Genomic DNA, 15,462 nt, shown 5'->3' with positions numbered 1-15,462 from the left:
CTGTGTCTTTTATTTAGAATACATACAAATGTAATTTACGTCTTTTAGTTTGTCAAGAGATTTAAGTTTTTGAAGAGTGCGCATGTGTGAATGAGCTCTAGTGTGTAAGAACGAGTCTATGATTTAATCTGGAAATAAAGCAAAATAACTGAGAAAAATGAGAAATAGTCCTCAGATGCCATGACTGTAATATAGCAAAACATCTAGCGTTAATTCAATCTCAAACAGATTCATTAAAAGAAGTTATTACTCTAACACCTGCATGACATCATTAACCAACATGGTTGAACGACCAATTTACGACAATGTGGTTTGGGGAAACAGTCGTGACTAGCTAAATGATTTCTTCAACGATGCACTATACTATGGCAGTGAAGCAGCGAGTTACGGAGTTGTAAGGGAAACACACCCCTGACTGGTTAGCCTGGTTCCTGAGGTCTGATTGGTTAGCGTTAGACAGCACGCCTTCCAGGCTGGCGAAATAAAGTGAAACTGGATGTGAAAGTCCCACACACACCTATAGTCCTGAAGCTGGTCCTGGATGTCTGGAAGCACCTGCTGCTGGAGCTCAGAGAGCGGCCCTCGGATGTCCTCCTGCGCGTGGAGACGATTCTCTACACATACACACACACACACACACACACACATCATCATCATCATCATCATCACTGCCATCGCTTTCTGTTCAAGAGCTCGGAAAACTAGGGATGGGCATTTCAAGCAAAAATAATATTCGATGATCGCTGGGAATTTTTCGATTATAATTCCTCACCGGTAAAACGGCGTTCGCTCAAATCTCACTCCGACATTACATGTCTCTGTACTTTACTGTCTATACGGGTTGTAGTCATTAAAGAAAACGCATTTATTTTCATATTTATGTTTAAATAATGTTTTTTTTTTTGTTTTTTTTCATCTATGTTGATTATGTGAGAAGTGAAGAGCATGAGTAAGATAGGATCATTAGATGTGCAGTATATCGGGAGACACATGGAGTGGGTCAGGCATGATTTTGACCATTTCATTAAGTTTTGTTTTGTAGAAAGCCTTTCTTTAAAGTGAATTTTCGTTTTGTATGAATTGTATCTTAATTTTAATCAATGTTCATAAATTGATTAATAAATAAGAAGCAAATATAGCAGAATATAATCAGGACGTGGAGGCGCCGACGTGATCACTTGCATTGCTCGTGAACTGGAGCTCGTCTTATAAATGAACAGAAACTCAGCGTATAGGCTACTTCACAGGCATGAGAAATAAAGAAAGCTTGAAATATCTACTTTTCCATTCAATTCAAAACGAAAAGAAATGGGCAACTCTCTGCTTATGTAAGCCTTATGAAATATGCTTTTCTCTCTATAGATGGCAAGTCAGCATCGTCAACTTCGTCTTTGCAGCCGACACTGACACAGAAAACACTAGTATATTAATAAACAATTAAAATCTGTCTTTGCTATATTTGACACATTCTTAATCATTTGTCGGTTCTTTTGCCGGTTCTTTGTGGCAGCGTCACCCTCTGGTTACATGAACCGCATCAGCACCGAAAACATGGGGATTTTTATAATTTTTTTTAGATAATAATCGTACAACCAATACGATATTCTATAATTAAATCAACTAATCGAATATTGGAAAATCGTGACTCATCCCTTCTGAAAACAGCACTGAATCTCACCTATATCAGTCAGAAACTCCTCTCGGACTTTAATCTTCAGAGGCTGTGAAAGAGCATCAGAAATGGACAGTTAATAATCAGATGAGCATCTGAGTCGGCTGGATCATGTGTGTGACCGGACACTCACGGCATCGTGGTCCAGGAAGTGTGAGCAGATCTGAGGGGCGAGAGAACGCGCGTCTTTCGGGCTGGAGCCCAGGTACGCCTCCACACACAGGTAGAACAGCTACACACACACACACACACACACGTGAGGACTGATGGTTTATTCATACGGCTCATGTAAAGCTCCTGAAGCAGCACTGACCAGCGGGTTGGGGTCCAGGAGTTGACCGAACACGTATCTCATGAACACCGTCATGTGTGCCGGACGACTCTTCAGCAGCTCGATGTCCTGAAACGGCCCGTCCATCTTACAACGGGAAAGAGTTCGAGATTAATCTCAAGGGAAACACGTGAATTACAATCCCAGTGTGGCAAACAGTTTTAACTTTTGATTGTATTATAAGATGTCATTTTAAAAACTAAAACTAGTAAAAAAAAAAAACTGCTCATTAATTGAAATAAAGCTTAAATAAATAAAAAAATTGTTTTAACTTAAAACACTTAAATGAGAAATGTTGCTAATTTGAAGTGATGACATTTTATAACATTTGATAACATTTTATATTTGTATTGTATACTTTGAATGTACTTCTCTTTTATGAATGCTTTTCTTTTATATTGTTGTATTTCTCTTTTATTTTTTCTTATTTTGTGAAGCACTTTGAAATTTAACTTCTAAAGGCACTATAGAATAAGTTTATTACTACTATTATTATTATTATTTATTAACATTTTGAATTAGCTTTCATTTGTTTTAAGTTTGTTTTAATTTTGTTTACGTTTTAGTAATTTTGTTACATGCTTTTATTAGTTTATGGTTTTGGTCATTTTAGCACTTCAAATTAGCAACATTTCTCATTCTTACATTTTTTTATATCTAATATTTAATTTTATTTCAGCTTTATTTCAATGAATGAAAACAGTTTGTACTAGTTTTAGTTAAAAAAGACAACATTGATCAAAAGAATAAGCAACATCAACCACAATTTGTTTGGTACTTTGACAATATTGTTTTATAACTACTCTATACGAAACTTCAGATTCTGAAACTTGACCAAATAAACTTTCGTACATGCAATTTAAAATGAAAATCAAATGCTGAATGTGTCAAGTTTTCTGAAATTTTTTCAACAATGCAAAAGAGGGCGTTATCTGATTAAACATGCACTAATTTTCAAAAACCAGAAAAAAACTAACAAAAAAAACCCCACCATTTTTTTTGTAATAAAATGATGTGTAAATCCGACAAAATAAATTTGAACAAAACCCTTACTAAAATCCTCTATAATATAGATAAGAATAAAACTGTAAATTTTGGTGTATAAGATGCTGAATTGGAGAAAAAAAAACTTATTTAGAGAAAATAGCTTTTAAAGATATGTGCTATTTAAATCTGCAAACGCAAATAGATAATGTACAATAAAATAAACATTTAAAAGTGTATTCGTGTTTTTTGTGTAATCATTTAAATTTTGACAATTCTGATTATGCTTATCGATTTAGATTCTTATTGATTCCAAATATCGATTCCAATAAGGTAAATAAATAAATAAAAAAATAAATAAAAAACTTAGATATCATTCACATTAAATCTTATTGCAAAACATTTAATTGTAGCAGTCAGAATATCCTGACCAAAAATCAACAGCCTAAAGAACACTTTGCCTGTGGTTTAAAAACACTATAGAAAAACTACTAGCCTAACTAATATACATTTCAAGCATTATTAAAGACAAGTAAACAATCAGTAATTAAAAAAGAACCCCAACAAATTTGCAATCTCAAAACATAGATGCAACTGAACAAAGATACGATTGAAATAAACAGTGTTTTAAGATTTTCAGGTATTCAGGTTCAGAAACTGAAATCAAGTGTAAAACAACACTGCACTTTATAAATAAAATATGCATTACATAGTTACAAAAGTTATTCAGTCAAGAACGAGTGATTTTCTCTTTGTCTTGTGTTGTTTGATTAGTGTTATTATAGAGAGCAGGAATATGAGGCTGCTGTCACTTTAACCCTCAGGGGTCTGAGATCACGCCGGCGTGATCTGCTCGATTTTTTTCCTTATGAGTTGATTGAGACCCGAAATTCTCTTTTGACTTTGATTTTACAAAACAAGTTTCATACATCAATCGATTCTGTTAAATGTGTATTATTTTTGTGTATACTCACAATAAAAACAAAGTGTTGTGCTTTTTGCCAAATAAAGAAAAATAAACACGAAGCGAGTTCTGCCTTCTCTCTGTCCGTGTAGTCCATTCTGAAACGCGTCCGAAAATGAACTGTAGCTTAGCGAATACTCAGTCAAACAGGCATTCAGACACACAGGCATGAAGCTTGAATTCTCTACTTTTTAATGAAGTAATTTATATAAAAAACAAATATTCTCATCTTGTGAAATCTGTATTAAAAGAGAGCGATTCTAGTCGACCTCATTAGAGCTAATTCAAATGTAATGTGACTCCGCCCACAGAGAGCGCGTGCTATTCAAACGCAAATGGCTGAGGTAATCCACGCAATCCTGTGAACGCCCCTATCATCAGCACAAGAAAACCAAAACACCAGTTTATTCAGAACATTACTTGTTTACAACGCAGCGCTGTGAGGAATAATGACGAATACGAGGAATACGAGCTGAGGAATACTAGTAAGTTTTTCCTTCTCAGGTTTCTGTTTATGAATGAATGAACGCCATAGATGCGCGCTGTTTACCACAGCTGGCAAAAAACAATATTACGTGACAGTTGACTTTCAAACATTCACAGATACCTCAAAACAGAAAGTACAAATCCTTTCTTTAAAACGAATTTCGTTTTGTATCAATTGTATCTTAATTTTAATATTTTTTTCATTAACAAATTTCCTGGATTTAAAGTAAATATAGGCTAGCAATCACAACATAAGGTGCTTGAACTGGAGATCATCAACCAGACCGTAGCCTACTCGCCTCACATGTCTAAAAAATGTGAAATATATTTACATTTACAGCTGGTTCTAAACAAAACCATCCAAAACAAAAAAAACTATGTAGCCTAATAAATGTGCGTTTCTCCGGTGCGTTCACTAGCCTACTGCGAAGATCGCGAGTCAATAGCCTATCGTATTTTTTTTTTTTTTATTTATTTATTGCACAAGTCATACATAAATTCATTCATTCATTCATTCATTATTACATACATGCATTATTACATGCATGAACGAATAAAAGAATAGAAAAAAAGGAACATGGAGAAGAAAATCTTATGATACCTGTCGCACATCAGAAAAATAAATAAAAAACAGCTACTTTATAAATGGATCAACCCCAATCCTCACCCCAAACACCAAATATTTTCAGTAATACCTATCTTTACACTTAATTATCATAATTTTAAGCGTGTGTAAGCGTATTTCATGAAAACAACGTTACAGTCAGGTGAAATATGAAAGACAACATTTTGTTTAGTAGATTTGGGTACAGTTTTTACTGTAGAATATACTGCCTCGTCAAATAAGCTTTTGTTTAGCAATTTATATATATAAAATAGCCTACTATTTTTGTCAAAAATAAAGTCATCAACTAAGATGTTAGCTGTTCCAATGTTGGCTATATTCAAAGTAATGAATACATAGATGTAGGCCTATAATCTTTTTTTTACAAAGAAAGAGTACACTTGAAATATTGTTGAAATTGTAATTATTGTTGTAATTGTAACCTTTTTAATAAAATAGCAAAACATATTTACAAGATAGATGTAAGCAAAATCTTAAATGGTCCTTGCATTGTGGCTCAGTCAGTTGTCACACCTGAGTGAATGGCTCATCATTATGCAGAGTGGGTGGTAATTCAGGTGAAAACCACTCCTCGTTCACGCCCCCCTCGCATATTGGCTTTCCAAGCAAAACCTGTTTTACATCAATTTAAATCAATGTATGGTTTTATGTGAACGATAAAGCAAGACTATTTTCACATAATTTTGAAGAAAAAACTATAGGCGATGATATCCTTTAGTCAAAAGTCTTATTGCCACATATTTAGTATGTGTTTTGTGGCCTTATTTCTGCAACTTTCATTTTTATTTTTTCCAATAACCACGCATAAACATTATTCTCTTAAAAATTAAAACATATACATGCATGTTGATCAGATATTTTGGTAGCCCTGTTTGTGCTATATAGAGTGAATTTACACCTTTGCCATTAACATGTTTATAAATAACTGAAAAAAGCACAAATGTCAGAGCATGTCAGAACACCTCCAGGGCCCAGAAAACAGCTCAGACTCCAGAGGGTTAAGAGCTGCACGGATCCAATATACTGATACACGTGTGCACAGAAAAATGCGAATGAGTCGTTTAAACTCCTTGAAATACTCACAAAGGAATCGATAAGAGGAATTAGCATTTTAATTGTATAACAAGTATCCGATTCCTGACCTCAAGTATCCGATTTCAGAATTGAAATCGATTTTCGATTCCCAACCCTAGAAGCGACATGTTATGAAAAGCAAATCTCAAAATTTGAGCAGTGCATGTAAAAAACAATGTTTCTCGCCTTAATAACTTCCTTTTCATCAACTCACGAACCCCAATTTGAGAAACCCTGTGAAGTATGCAGTAAGACGTTCACCAGTGTCGACTCTCTCACCTCATTGATCGAATACCCATCATCCTCCTCTTCTTCTTCCTCTGGTCCGATGATCTGCGTCTTTCCTCCCTGAAGAGACACAAGATGATCAGACTCAAGACTCGACACCAAACGCTCTACGGGAAACAAGTGTGTGTCTCACCGGGTCGGAGGGGTGTGTGTCGGACCCCTGCCGGCGGAGCAGGGGGTTCCTGAGGAAGGTGGAGGGGGAAGAGAAGGGACTCTCACTCGCCTAAACAGGGGAACAGGGGAACGGGAAACAGACGGTTGGGCGGATCCAAGGATCGAAGGATGGGGGACGTTTGCTTCTGAGGATAATGAAAGAAGCTGATGAAACTCACCTCGACGTCTCCTTCACTGGAGTCTATCGATAACCGACCTGCTCGAAAACAGGAAAGACGACGTTAATAATGAGAACGAATCATATGAGCTCTTCAATATTAACATGCTGAACTCTGACCTTCTCCCGCTGTGAGATAGTTAGCAACAGCGTCAGATCGAGTGCCATCCTGGAAGAGAAGATCGCCGCATTAATGCAGTGATTCATGCTAAACGAGCCCGATCAAGTCTTAAGTGCATAAATGAACATTTCTGTGTTGTAAATTATTTATTTTGTAATGATATTAGGACATATTCTAATATTAATGAGCTGTAGCTTCCATCCTGGAAGAGAGGAGATCCAGTAATTCGTGCTAAAGGAGCCTCAACCAAGTATTAAGTGCATAAATTAACATTACTGTATTGTAAATGCTTTTTTAATTGATCTTAGGACATATTCTAATATTCTGAGTAGTGCTGTCAATCGATTAAAAAGAATCTACTAGATTAATCATTTTTCTGTGATTAATCGCGATTAAAAACACTTAAGTTTCAGTTTTTTAATATATTTTATAATGTAAACATTTCACAGTTAATATCCAAATGAATGTAAAGACAACATAAAGACAGTATATTTGAAATGCTTGTTTAATGGCATCTTTTTATGAATAGCCAGCATCACTGACACTAATACAGCTACTGATGTCTCATGAAAATTATTTTTTCTCCTACATTTTTAACATTAATTATAGACATTCAACATTACAGTGTAATTGAAAGCTATCAGATTTTCTTGATAGAAGAGTAACGATAGAAGAGTAACGATAGAAGAGTAACAATAGAAGAGTAACGATAGAATAATGATAGAAGAGTAATGAACACATCTCACCACATCCTGCTGGATCTTCACTCTGACTTGATTGGCTCTTCGTTTGGCACTTTCTATTCGCTCCTCTAGTGAAGGGGAGGGGTTTCGAGACTGTTCCTCCAGGAGGTTCTGCACAGCGAATCTCGTTAATGATGGGTTTAAATTTGACATGACAACACACACACACACACACACACACACATTAGAGGAACACTGAGCTCATACCTGTAGCTCCGCCTCCTCCTGCTCCAACATCTTCCTGAGGATTTCTGTGGCGTGTTTCTTCACCTCGGGGTCCTGAGAATGATGGAGAACAACATTAAAGTGACGATCTCTATTCAGAGAGACACACACGCAGAACATGCAGACTTGTCTATTTGCATTTTAATCTTCTTCGGAGACACTAGTCCATATCGCAAGTGTACAGCCCTACTTTTGAATTATTCATCTAAAATGTGCAAAATTCCATGTAAATTCCATTTTTTTATCTATTATTTCTGCTATTCAGGGGTGTGTTTCCCGTACAACGCCGTAACTCGCTGCTTCACTGCCATAGTATAGTGCATCGTTGAAGAAATCATCTAGCTAGTCACGACTGTTTCCTGAAACCACATCGTCGTAAATTCGTCGTTCAACCATATTGGTTAATGATGTCACGCAGGTGTTGGAGTAATAACTACTTTTAATGAATCTGTTTGAGATCGAATTAAAGGAGAACTCCGGTCAATTTTAACATTGAGCTCATTTTTTTGTACATTTGGAGTGCTGTCAATACAGAGAACAACGACAAAAATCGGTGTTGCCTACACCGAGTTATTCTATTTTTAAAATTTGCACCCTGTTGACTTCAATGGGGCAAGTACTAAACCTGCTTTTAGCCTCTTAACATCCTTGATGTGTCATTACAAGTGCACAGAAAATGTGAGTGATTCCTTCTGAGTGAACACGAGTGAGTCTGACTGCAGTAGATGTGAAAGATATGTATAAAAATGATGTTATTTAAGCCAGCGCAAATACCTTTGTTTACATCCTGTTTTTCGGTTGAAGTCCAAAGTAGTCAATTGCCGAGTTCACGCGCGTGATCATAGGTATTAAACCTATGCGTGTGAACTCTGCAATCGACTACTTTGGACTTCAACCGAAAAACAGGATGTAAACAGGTATTTGCGCTGGCTAAAATAACTTAAATAACATCATTTTTATACATTTCTTTCACATCTACTGCAGTCAGACTCACTCGTGTTCACTCAGAAGGAATCACTCACATTTTCTGTGCACTTGTAATGACACATCAAGGATGTTAAGAGGCTAAAAGCAGGTTTAATACTTGCCCCATTGAAGTCAACAGGGTGCAAATTTTAAAAATAGAATAACTCGGTGTAGGCAACACCGATTTTTGTCGTTGTTCTCTGTATTGACAGCACTCCAAATGTACAAAAAAATGAGCTCAATGTTAAAATTGACCGGAGTTCTCCTTTAATGCTAGATGTTTTGTTATAAAATTACAGACATGCATATGAGGACTATTTCTAAAAAAAATCTCATTCTCAGTTATTTTGCTTTATTTCCAGATTCAATCATAGGCTCGTTCTTACACACTAGAGCACGTTCACACACGCACACTCTTCAAGAACGACGCTTTAAATCTCGACAAACTAAAAGACGTAAATGACATACAATGGCTAACGATGCTTTCGGGAAACACACCCCTGTTAGATTATTCCACATCTACGTCTATATGTTCTAGCCTTCAAAAGTCTTGAAGCCATGATGCACCTGTAATGGTTTGGGTCCTGTGATTCTCTGAGTTGGGGTACTGCTTCCTGTGGGAGGAGTTAGTGGAGGAGGCAGGGCTTCCCCACCCAGTGCTGTCCTGTGATTGGGCAAGAGGTCAGTGGGGAGGGGCTGAAGCGGGACAGACCCGACTAAAGGAGGCGGGCCCTGAAGAGTCAACGCCACATACGTCCCAGCTATCAGAAGAAGAGAACACACATCAGACACGAAACACTTGAAACCTTCAAAAACAAGATGATCGACCACGAGACTCACATTTGATCATCTTAACTACTTCCTGATGAGACATGGACGAAACCACCGAACCATTGACCTGAAAAGCAAACAGACAGGGCAAATATGAAGTTAGTTATGAATTAAATTAGTATCACTAATGATTCACAATGCCAAAGTGTGCTGTAGTTGGAATACCTTAATGATCCGGTCTCCTTCCTGAACTCCAGCTTTGACCGCTGCTCCACCTGAGAGGAAGCAGGTTTGACTGTCATTATCTGACTGAGTGGATCAAGATACATTACTGTTCAAAAGTCTGAGGTCAGTGAGATTTGACTGAAGTCTTGTGCTCACCAAGGGTGAAATTATTTGGAAAAATATAGTAAAAACAGTGAGATAATATTATTATTTAATTTAACTTGTAAAAATGTAAATGAATGTAATGAATTCCTGTGATCAAAGCAGAATGTTCAGCATCATTACTGCATCTGACCAATCAGAGCAGAGTAGACCAATCACAACAGACTGGGCCATCTGACCAATCAGTGCAGAGCAGACCAATCACAACAGACTGGGTCATCTGACCAATCAGAGCAGAGTAGACCAATCACAACAGACTGGGCCATCTGACCAATCAGAGCAGAGTAGACCAATCACAACAGACTGGGCCATCTGACCAATCAGAGCAGAGTAGACCAATCACAACAGACTGGGCATCTGACCAATCAGTGCAGAGCAGACCAATCACAACAGACTGGGTCATCTGACCAATCAGAGCAGAGTAGACCAATCACAACAGACTGGACTATCTGACCAATCAGAGCAGAGTAGACCAATCACAACAGACTGGGTCATCTGACCAATCAGAGCAGAGTAGACCAATCACAACAGACTGGGTCATCTGACCAATCAGAGCAGAGTAGACCAATCACAACAGACTGGACTATCTGACCAATCAGAGCAGAGTAGACCAATCACAACAGACTGGGTCATCTGACCAATCAGAGCAGAGTAGACCAATCACAACAGACTGGGCATCTGACCAATCAGAGCAGAGTAGACCAATCACAACAGACTGGGTCATCTGACCAATCAGAGCAGAGTAGGCCAATCACAACAGACTGGACTATCTGACCAATCAGAGCAGAGTAGACCAATCACAACAGACTGGGTCATCTGACCAATCAGAGCAGAGTAGGCCAATCACAACAGACTGGACTATCTGACCAATCAGAGCAGAGTAGACCAATCACAACAGACTGGGCATCTGACCAATCAGAGCAGAGTAGACCAATCACAACAGACTGGGCATCTGACCAATCAGAGCAGAGTAGACCAATCACAACAGACTGAGCTATCTGACCAATCAGAGCAGAGTAGACCAATCACAACAGACTGAGCTATCTGACCAATCAGAGCAGAGTGGACCAATCACAACAGACTGGACTATCTGACCAATCAGAGCAGAGTAGACCAATCACAACAGACTGGGTCATCTGACCAATCAGAGCAGAGTAGACCAATCACAACAGACTGGGTCATCTGACCAACAGGGTACCCCCAGGATCCTCCAACTTAAATTCAAGGCTTTTTAAGACCTTTTTAATACCATTTCAAATGAAATTCAATGCCAACTTCGTACCAATTCCGACAGAAGTATGAGGGGAAAATGTCAAACCTGTATACATTTTAAACCCTAAAAAATAATTATGTACAAGTAGACTACTTGAATTAAATAATACATTTTATGTAAATTATCAGTCATATAAAATACATACGCAGCAGCGTTGTAGCGTGCACGTGTGTAGGCCAATGTTAATTTTGGCAGCCATTTTTTATTTAGTCTTACTCTTCATCTTCAGACGAAAATGCTTATTGGTCTTAGTCACATTTGAGTCATTCTGCCTTTCATAGTTTTAGTTGACGAAATGTGTTTGCATTTTTTGTCAACTTTTAGTCATTACTTTTAGTCAAACTGCAGTTACTTTAATTTTGGTAGCTATTTTATATGTAGTCTTTAGACAGAAAATGTCATAATTATTCTCTCTAGGCCAATTCGATTAAGCTTATGAGAAATTAAAATTAAGCTAACAGGCTGTATTGACATTGCACTCTTTAGCAGTAGCACTTGTGCAATTCTACATATCCCTTTTCCTTAGTTCTCCAATTTTTTTTAGAGTGCCGTACCCTTCCGTACTCTTCCACGACTGCAGTCACATCTTTCCATTAAGGGACAAAATTTGCCCCATTTAATCGATTTTTCCATTTCATTTTTCACCTTTATAATACCTTTAAAAATAAATAATGTTTTAAATAAAACAATGTTCAATAAATATAGGTGCACTCAACGTTACGCGACTAATTTTTAATTAGTCTACATTAGTACCAGTTAATTTTGTTACAGTATGAATTTAATCATAGAAAAGGCAAAAAAAAATTAAGACCTTTGTAACGAAATCAAAGACTTTGTATACCAAATTCAAGGCTTTTAAGGCCTTAATTTGAGATTATCAAATTTAAGACTTTTTCAATGCTTTTAAGACCCCGCGGGTACCCTGGACCAATCAGAGCAGAGCAGACCAATCACAACAGACTGGGTCATCTGACCAATCAGAGCAGAGCAGACCAATCACAACAGACTGGGTCATCTGACCAATCAGAGCAGAGCAGACCAATCACAACAGACTGGGTCATCTGACCAATCAGAGCAGAGCAGGCTCTCAGAAAGGAGAAGTTTAGAGAGACTGAATCTTCAAACAAACTGTTTGATGCACTGATATTAAGAGAAAATAAAAGTGTTTTTTTACCTTTACCACAGCATAATAGGTTAATGCATCCTTGCAGAATAAAAGCATTAATAAAAAATAAAAATAAAATCTTACTGACTGCCAACTTTCATAGGTTAGTTTAAGTGAGTGTGTGCGTTACCTGGCCGAACATTTTGCACTAGTTTGATTCTCTCGCCACACACGGTGAAGCCAAACCCCAGATTGTCCCTCTGCACAACCACACATCTTTGGACTAAACCCGTCCCTGTGAAACAAATGTTCATGAATAAAGTCATGTCATATAATGATTCTTGACTTTTGCATATATATATATGTTTGTCTAGCATTACCTGTGTTGTCTGAGGAGAGATCGGACAGTGTCTCCCTCTGCTGGCCAGGAGGAGACCTGCGCTCTGAGTCTCCTAGTGTCAAACTGCTCAACCTAAAACAGAGGAACAATGAGATGCCAACATGAATACAAGCGTGAGGGGAAAAATAACTAGAGCTCCAGGGAGAACTAGACAAAAGCAAGGACATCCGAAGCAGGGAAGGAAGTTCATTGGACGTTATAGATGCACAATTCAAAATAAAACTGAAAGTTGGTGATTTTAATGACACCCAACCAAAAGTGAAAGGACCTTGGACATATTTCTGAGTTTCACACCAGTACTGGCATTACAAACAGTGGTTAACCGATACTGTGTTTTCAATGTGCAATGCAAACATCGATGTCTTGAGAGAATATATTATTTAAAAAAAGGGTGTAATAACTACAAATATTTACAAAAAAAATTCAAGCATTTAAAAACAAAACATGCGTCATTCATTGACAGGGACATTAATCCTGGTCTGCCACTAATTATAACAGAACATTAAAATAAAATCAGAAAACTCACCAAGCAGCAAAAGGACTTAAAGGACGCATGAAAGAGAAAATGAAGGTGTTACAGAAGAGAAAGAGAGAAACGCAAAGAAAGAGCAAGTACACAACATGAGACGGACAGCAAATCTGAGCGAGAAAGTGAACGACGTGTGAATGCTAGAGTTTACGGCCCATGAAACTCCTCCTAAATAAGCACACAGCGAAAGAGTCGTGTGTGTGATTGACGGCTCAATTAACATGTCTTGAGACAGTGAAATAGTGAACATTACTCAACCGCGTATATCAGCTGGCACCGGAAAACTGTGGTTAATGACTGACAGATGGCATGTGTTTGGTTTCACTTTGGTTCATCATACCTGGGCAGGTGTGTGTGTTTCTTAATGGCTGCCCTGCAGTCACATGACACAAACAGGAAGTGGACGAACAGGAAAGACACGTGAATGGGAAAGAGAAATCAAGAGCTTGAGACAGAGAACAAGACACAGACACACATCAGAACAGAAGCACAGAAAAGACTGATACACACACAGACAATGTGTGGACGTGGTCATAACCGTATGAAGAGAACGTCTGTCACAGAGCGACTCCATCATTCACCAGTAAACAAACACAACGCTTGTAACTGAGGGTAAAAATAGCAACAAGGAAACTAAGACACACTGGATGAATGGAAAAACCTGTACTGTTACACTGGAGATATGAAGGAAGCAGCCACTTTAATGTTACCTTCAGAGCGCACAAAAAAAACGAGAATTTAGCCAGTATTTTCACTGTAAACCATAAAACACATAACATAAATTGAGGGTAACGCGGGTATGATGTCTTGATGGGCGACGCACAGACACGAAAAATGCTTATTTTTCTGTATTTAAACATTCTCAGAAACATTTGGGATAATGTAAGTGCACAAATCAACAAAATATATAACACTGTTCTAGTGTTTTGTGGATATTTTGGTAACACTTTACAATAAGGTTCATTAGTTAATGTATTAACTAACATGAACTAGCCATAAGCAATACATTTGTTACTGTATTTGTTAATCTAAGTTCATAACAAAAAAAATCCAGCTGTTCATTTTTTGTTCTTGTTAGTTCACAGTGCATTACCTAACCTGATATTAAAGGCAAACTTTGTATGATTTTTGGATTAAAATACTGGTAACACTTTACAATAAGGTTCACTACATTAGTTAGCATGAACTAATAATGAACTGCACTTATACAGCATTTATCAATCTTTGTTAATGTTAATTTCAACGTGTATTAATACTTTATTTTCGTGTTAACATTGATCTACCAAAAACGTTTTACTTAGTCATGCTTAAATTAATGTTCTCAGATCAACAGAAACTAATGGTCGCCTCAATACATACACTTACATGAGAAAATCTGGTTTATTTTGCAAGAAACGGGTCGCTTGATGGGCGCCGTCATGTTGAGATCACGTGATCAGCGGAATACTATATGTTACTGGTAAAATTGTTTTATTTTACACTTCTACGTGATGCTATATCCACACTGCTGGGTACATTTGTGACATAAGAATGTCAGTTATCACAGATAATAATTTAAAAAGAAAAAAAAATGCTATTCTTGGTGAATAAGCTTGACTGTATATGTTAGCACTCTTGAAACGCCGCTCGACCAATCAGATTACAGGACCGTACATATTACTATCAAACATGCTAACGGTATTATTCCAATCGTATTGTCGTCTTTTAGTTTTGTCTCGTAAAGCAGAAATAAAACAGTGATCACATTAACATAAAACAATCGGAATAGGTCAAAAGGTCGTTAAAAACATAATAAACTCACCTGTCCAGCGTGGAGGTCGGTTGTCGGACACTCATGGCTGCAAACCGTCAGAGGTTTGTCCGATTGTTTGTGTAGTGATTTTATGTCAGTTTGAGATCATTTCATTAGTGTGTGTTAGTTGTATTTCCGCTCCTTAGGGTGAATGTAGTCCTTTCGTCACGTCAAGGGTCAAAGTTCAACACAGTGGTCCTCCTCACCAGCATCGTCCCGTTTAATAAACAAACTCGAAAACCTGTGAAATAACTCCAGTACTCGTGTCAAAACAACTGGGAACATGCAGGATCAATACGCCTCATTTCTGTATTATCTCTGAAGCCTCCAGTTGGTGTCCTGAACACAGATTCCTGAGGACTGAATCATATTTCTACTTTAGGATCACATTAATC

The 15,462-nt window shown here is 37.4% G+C and overlaps 1 protein-coding gene across 2 annotated transcripts in view; it reads right to left on the bottom strand.

Annotated features, from left to right (window-relative positions):
• arhgef11 (Rho guanine nucleotide exchange factor (GEF) 11) overlaps positions 1-15,462 on the bottom strand; it is a 38,627-nt gene extending 23,165 nt beyond the window's left edge. Inside the window, exons 1-17 of one of the 2 annotated variants that reach the window (XM_079867867.1) lie at positions 15,077-15,248; positions 13,273-13,287; positions 12,727-12,818; positions 12,537-12,641; positions 9,807-9,856; positions 9,651-9,708; positions 9,378-9,571; positions 7,827-7,898; positions 7,623-7,730; positions 6,876-6,924; positions 6,757-6,794; positions 6,558-6,647; positions 6,416-6,484; positions 1,986-2,090; positions 1,806-1,904; positions 1,679-1,721; positions 518-614 (exon numbers count right to left, since the gene is read on the bottom strand). In XM_079867867.1, coding sequence (XP_079723993.1) covers positions 518-614; positions 1,679-1,721; positions 1,806-1,904; positions 1,986-2,090; positions 6,416-6,484; positions 6,558-6,647; positions 6,757-6,794; positions 6,876-6,924; positions 7,623-7,730; positions 7,827-7,898; positions 9,378-9,571; positions 9,651-9,708; positions 9,807-9,856; positions 12,537-12,641; positions 12,727-12,818; positions 13,273-13,287; positions 15,077-15,111 — 1,319 coding nt within the window. In that variant the 5' untranslated portion in view covers positions 15,112-15,248. Of the gene's footprint in view, positions 1-517; positions 615-1,678; positions 1,722-1,805; positions 1,905-1,985; positions 2,091-6,415; positions 6,485-6,557; positions 6,648-6,756; positions 6,795-6,875; positions 6,925-7,622; positions 7,731-7,826; positions 7,899-9,377; positions 9,572-9,650; positions 9,709-9,806; positions 9,857-12,536; positions 12,642-12,726; positions 12,819-13,272; positions 13,288-15,076 lie in introns of both variants that reach the window. The other variant, XM_079867868.1, reaches the window with a different exon arrangement.

Source organism: Squalius cephalus, assembly GCF_949319135.1.
Source record: "Squalius cephalus genome assembly, chromosome: 3".
Taxonomy (NCBI): domain Eukaryota; kingdom Metazoa; phylum Chordata; class Actinopteri; order Cypriniformes; family Leuciscidae; genus Squalius; species Squalius cephalus.
Note: the sequence above shows the minus strand (reverse complement) of the source record. Positions and strands in the feature narration are given on the sequence as shown.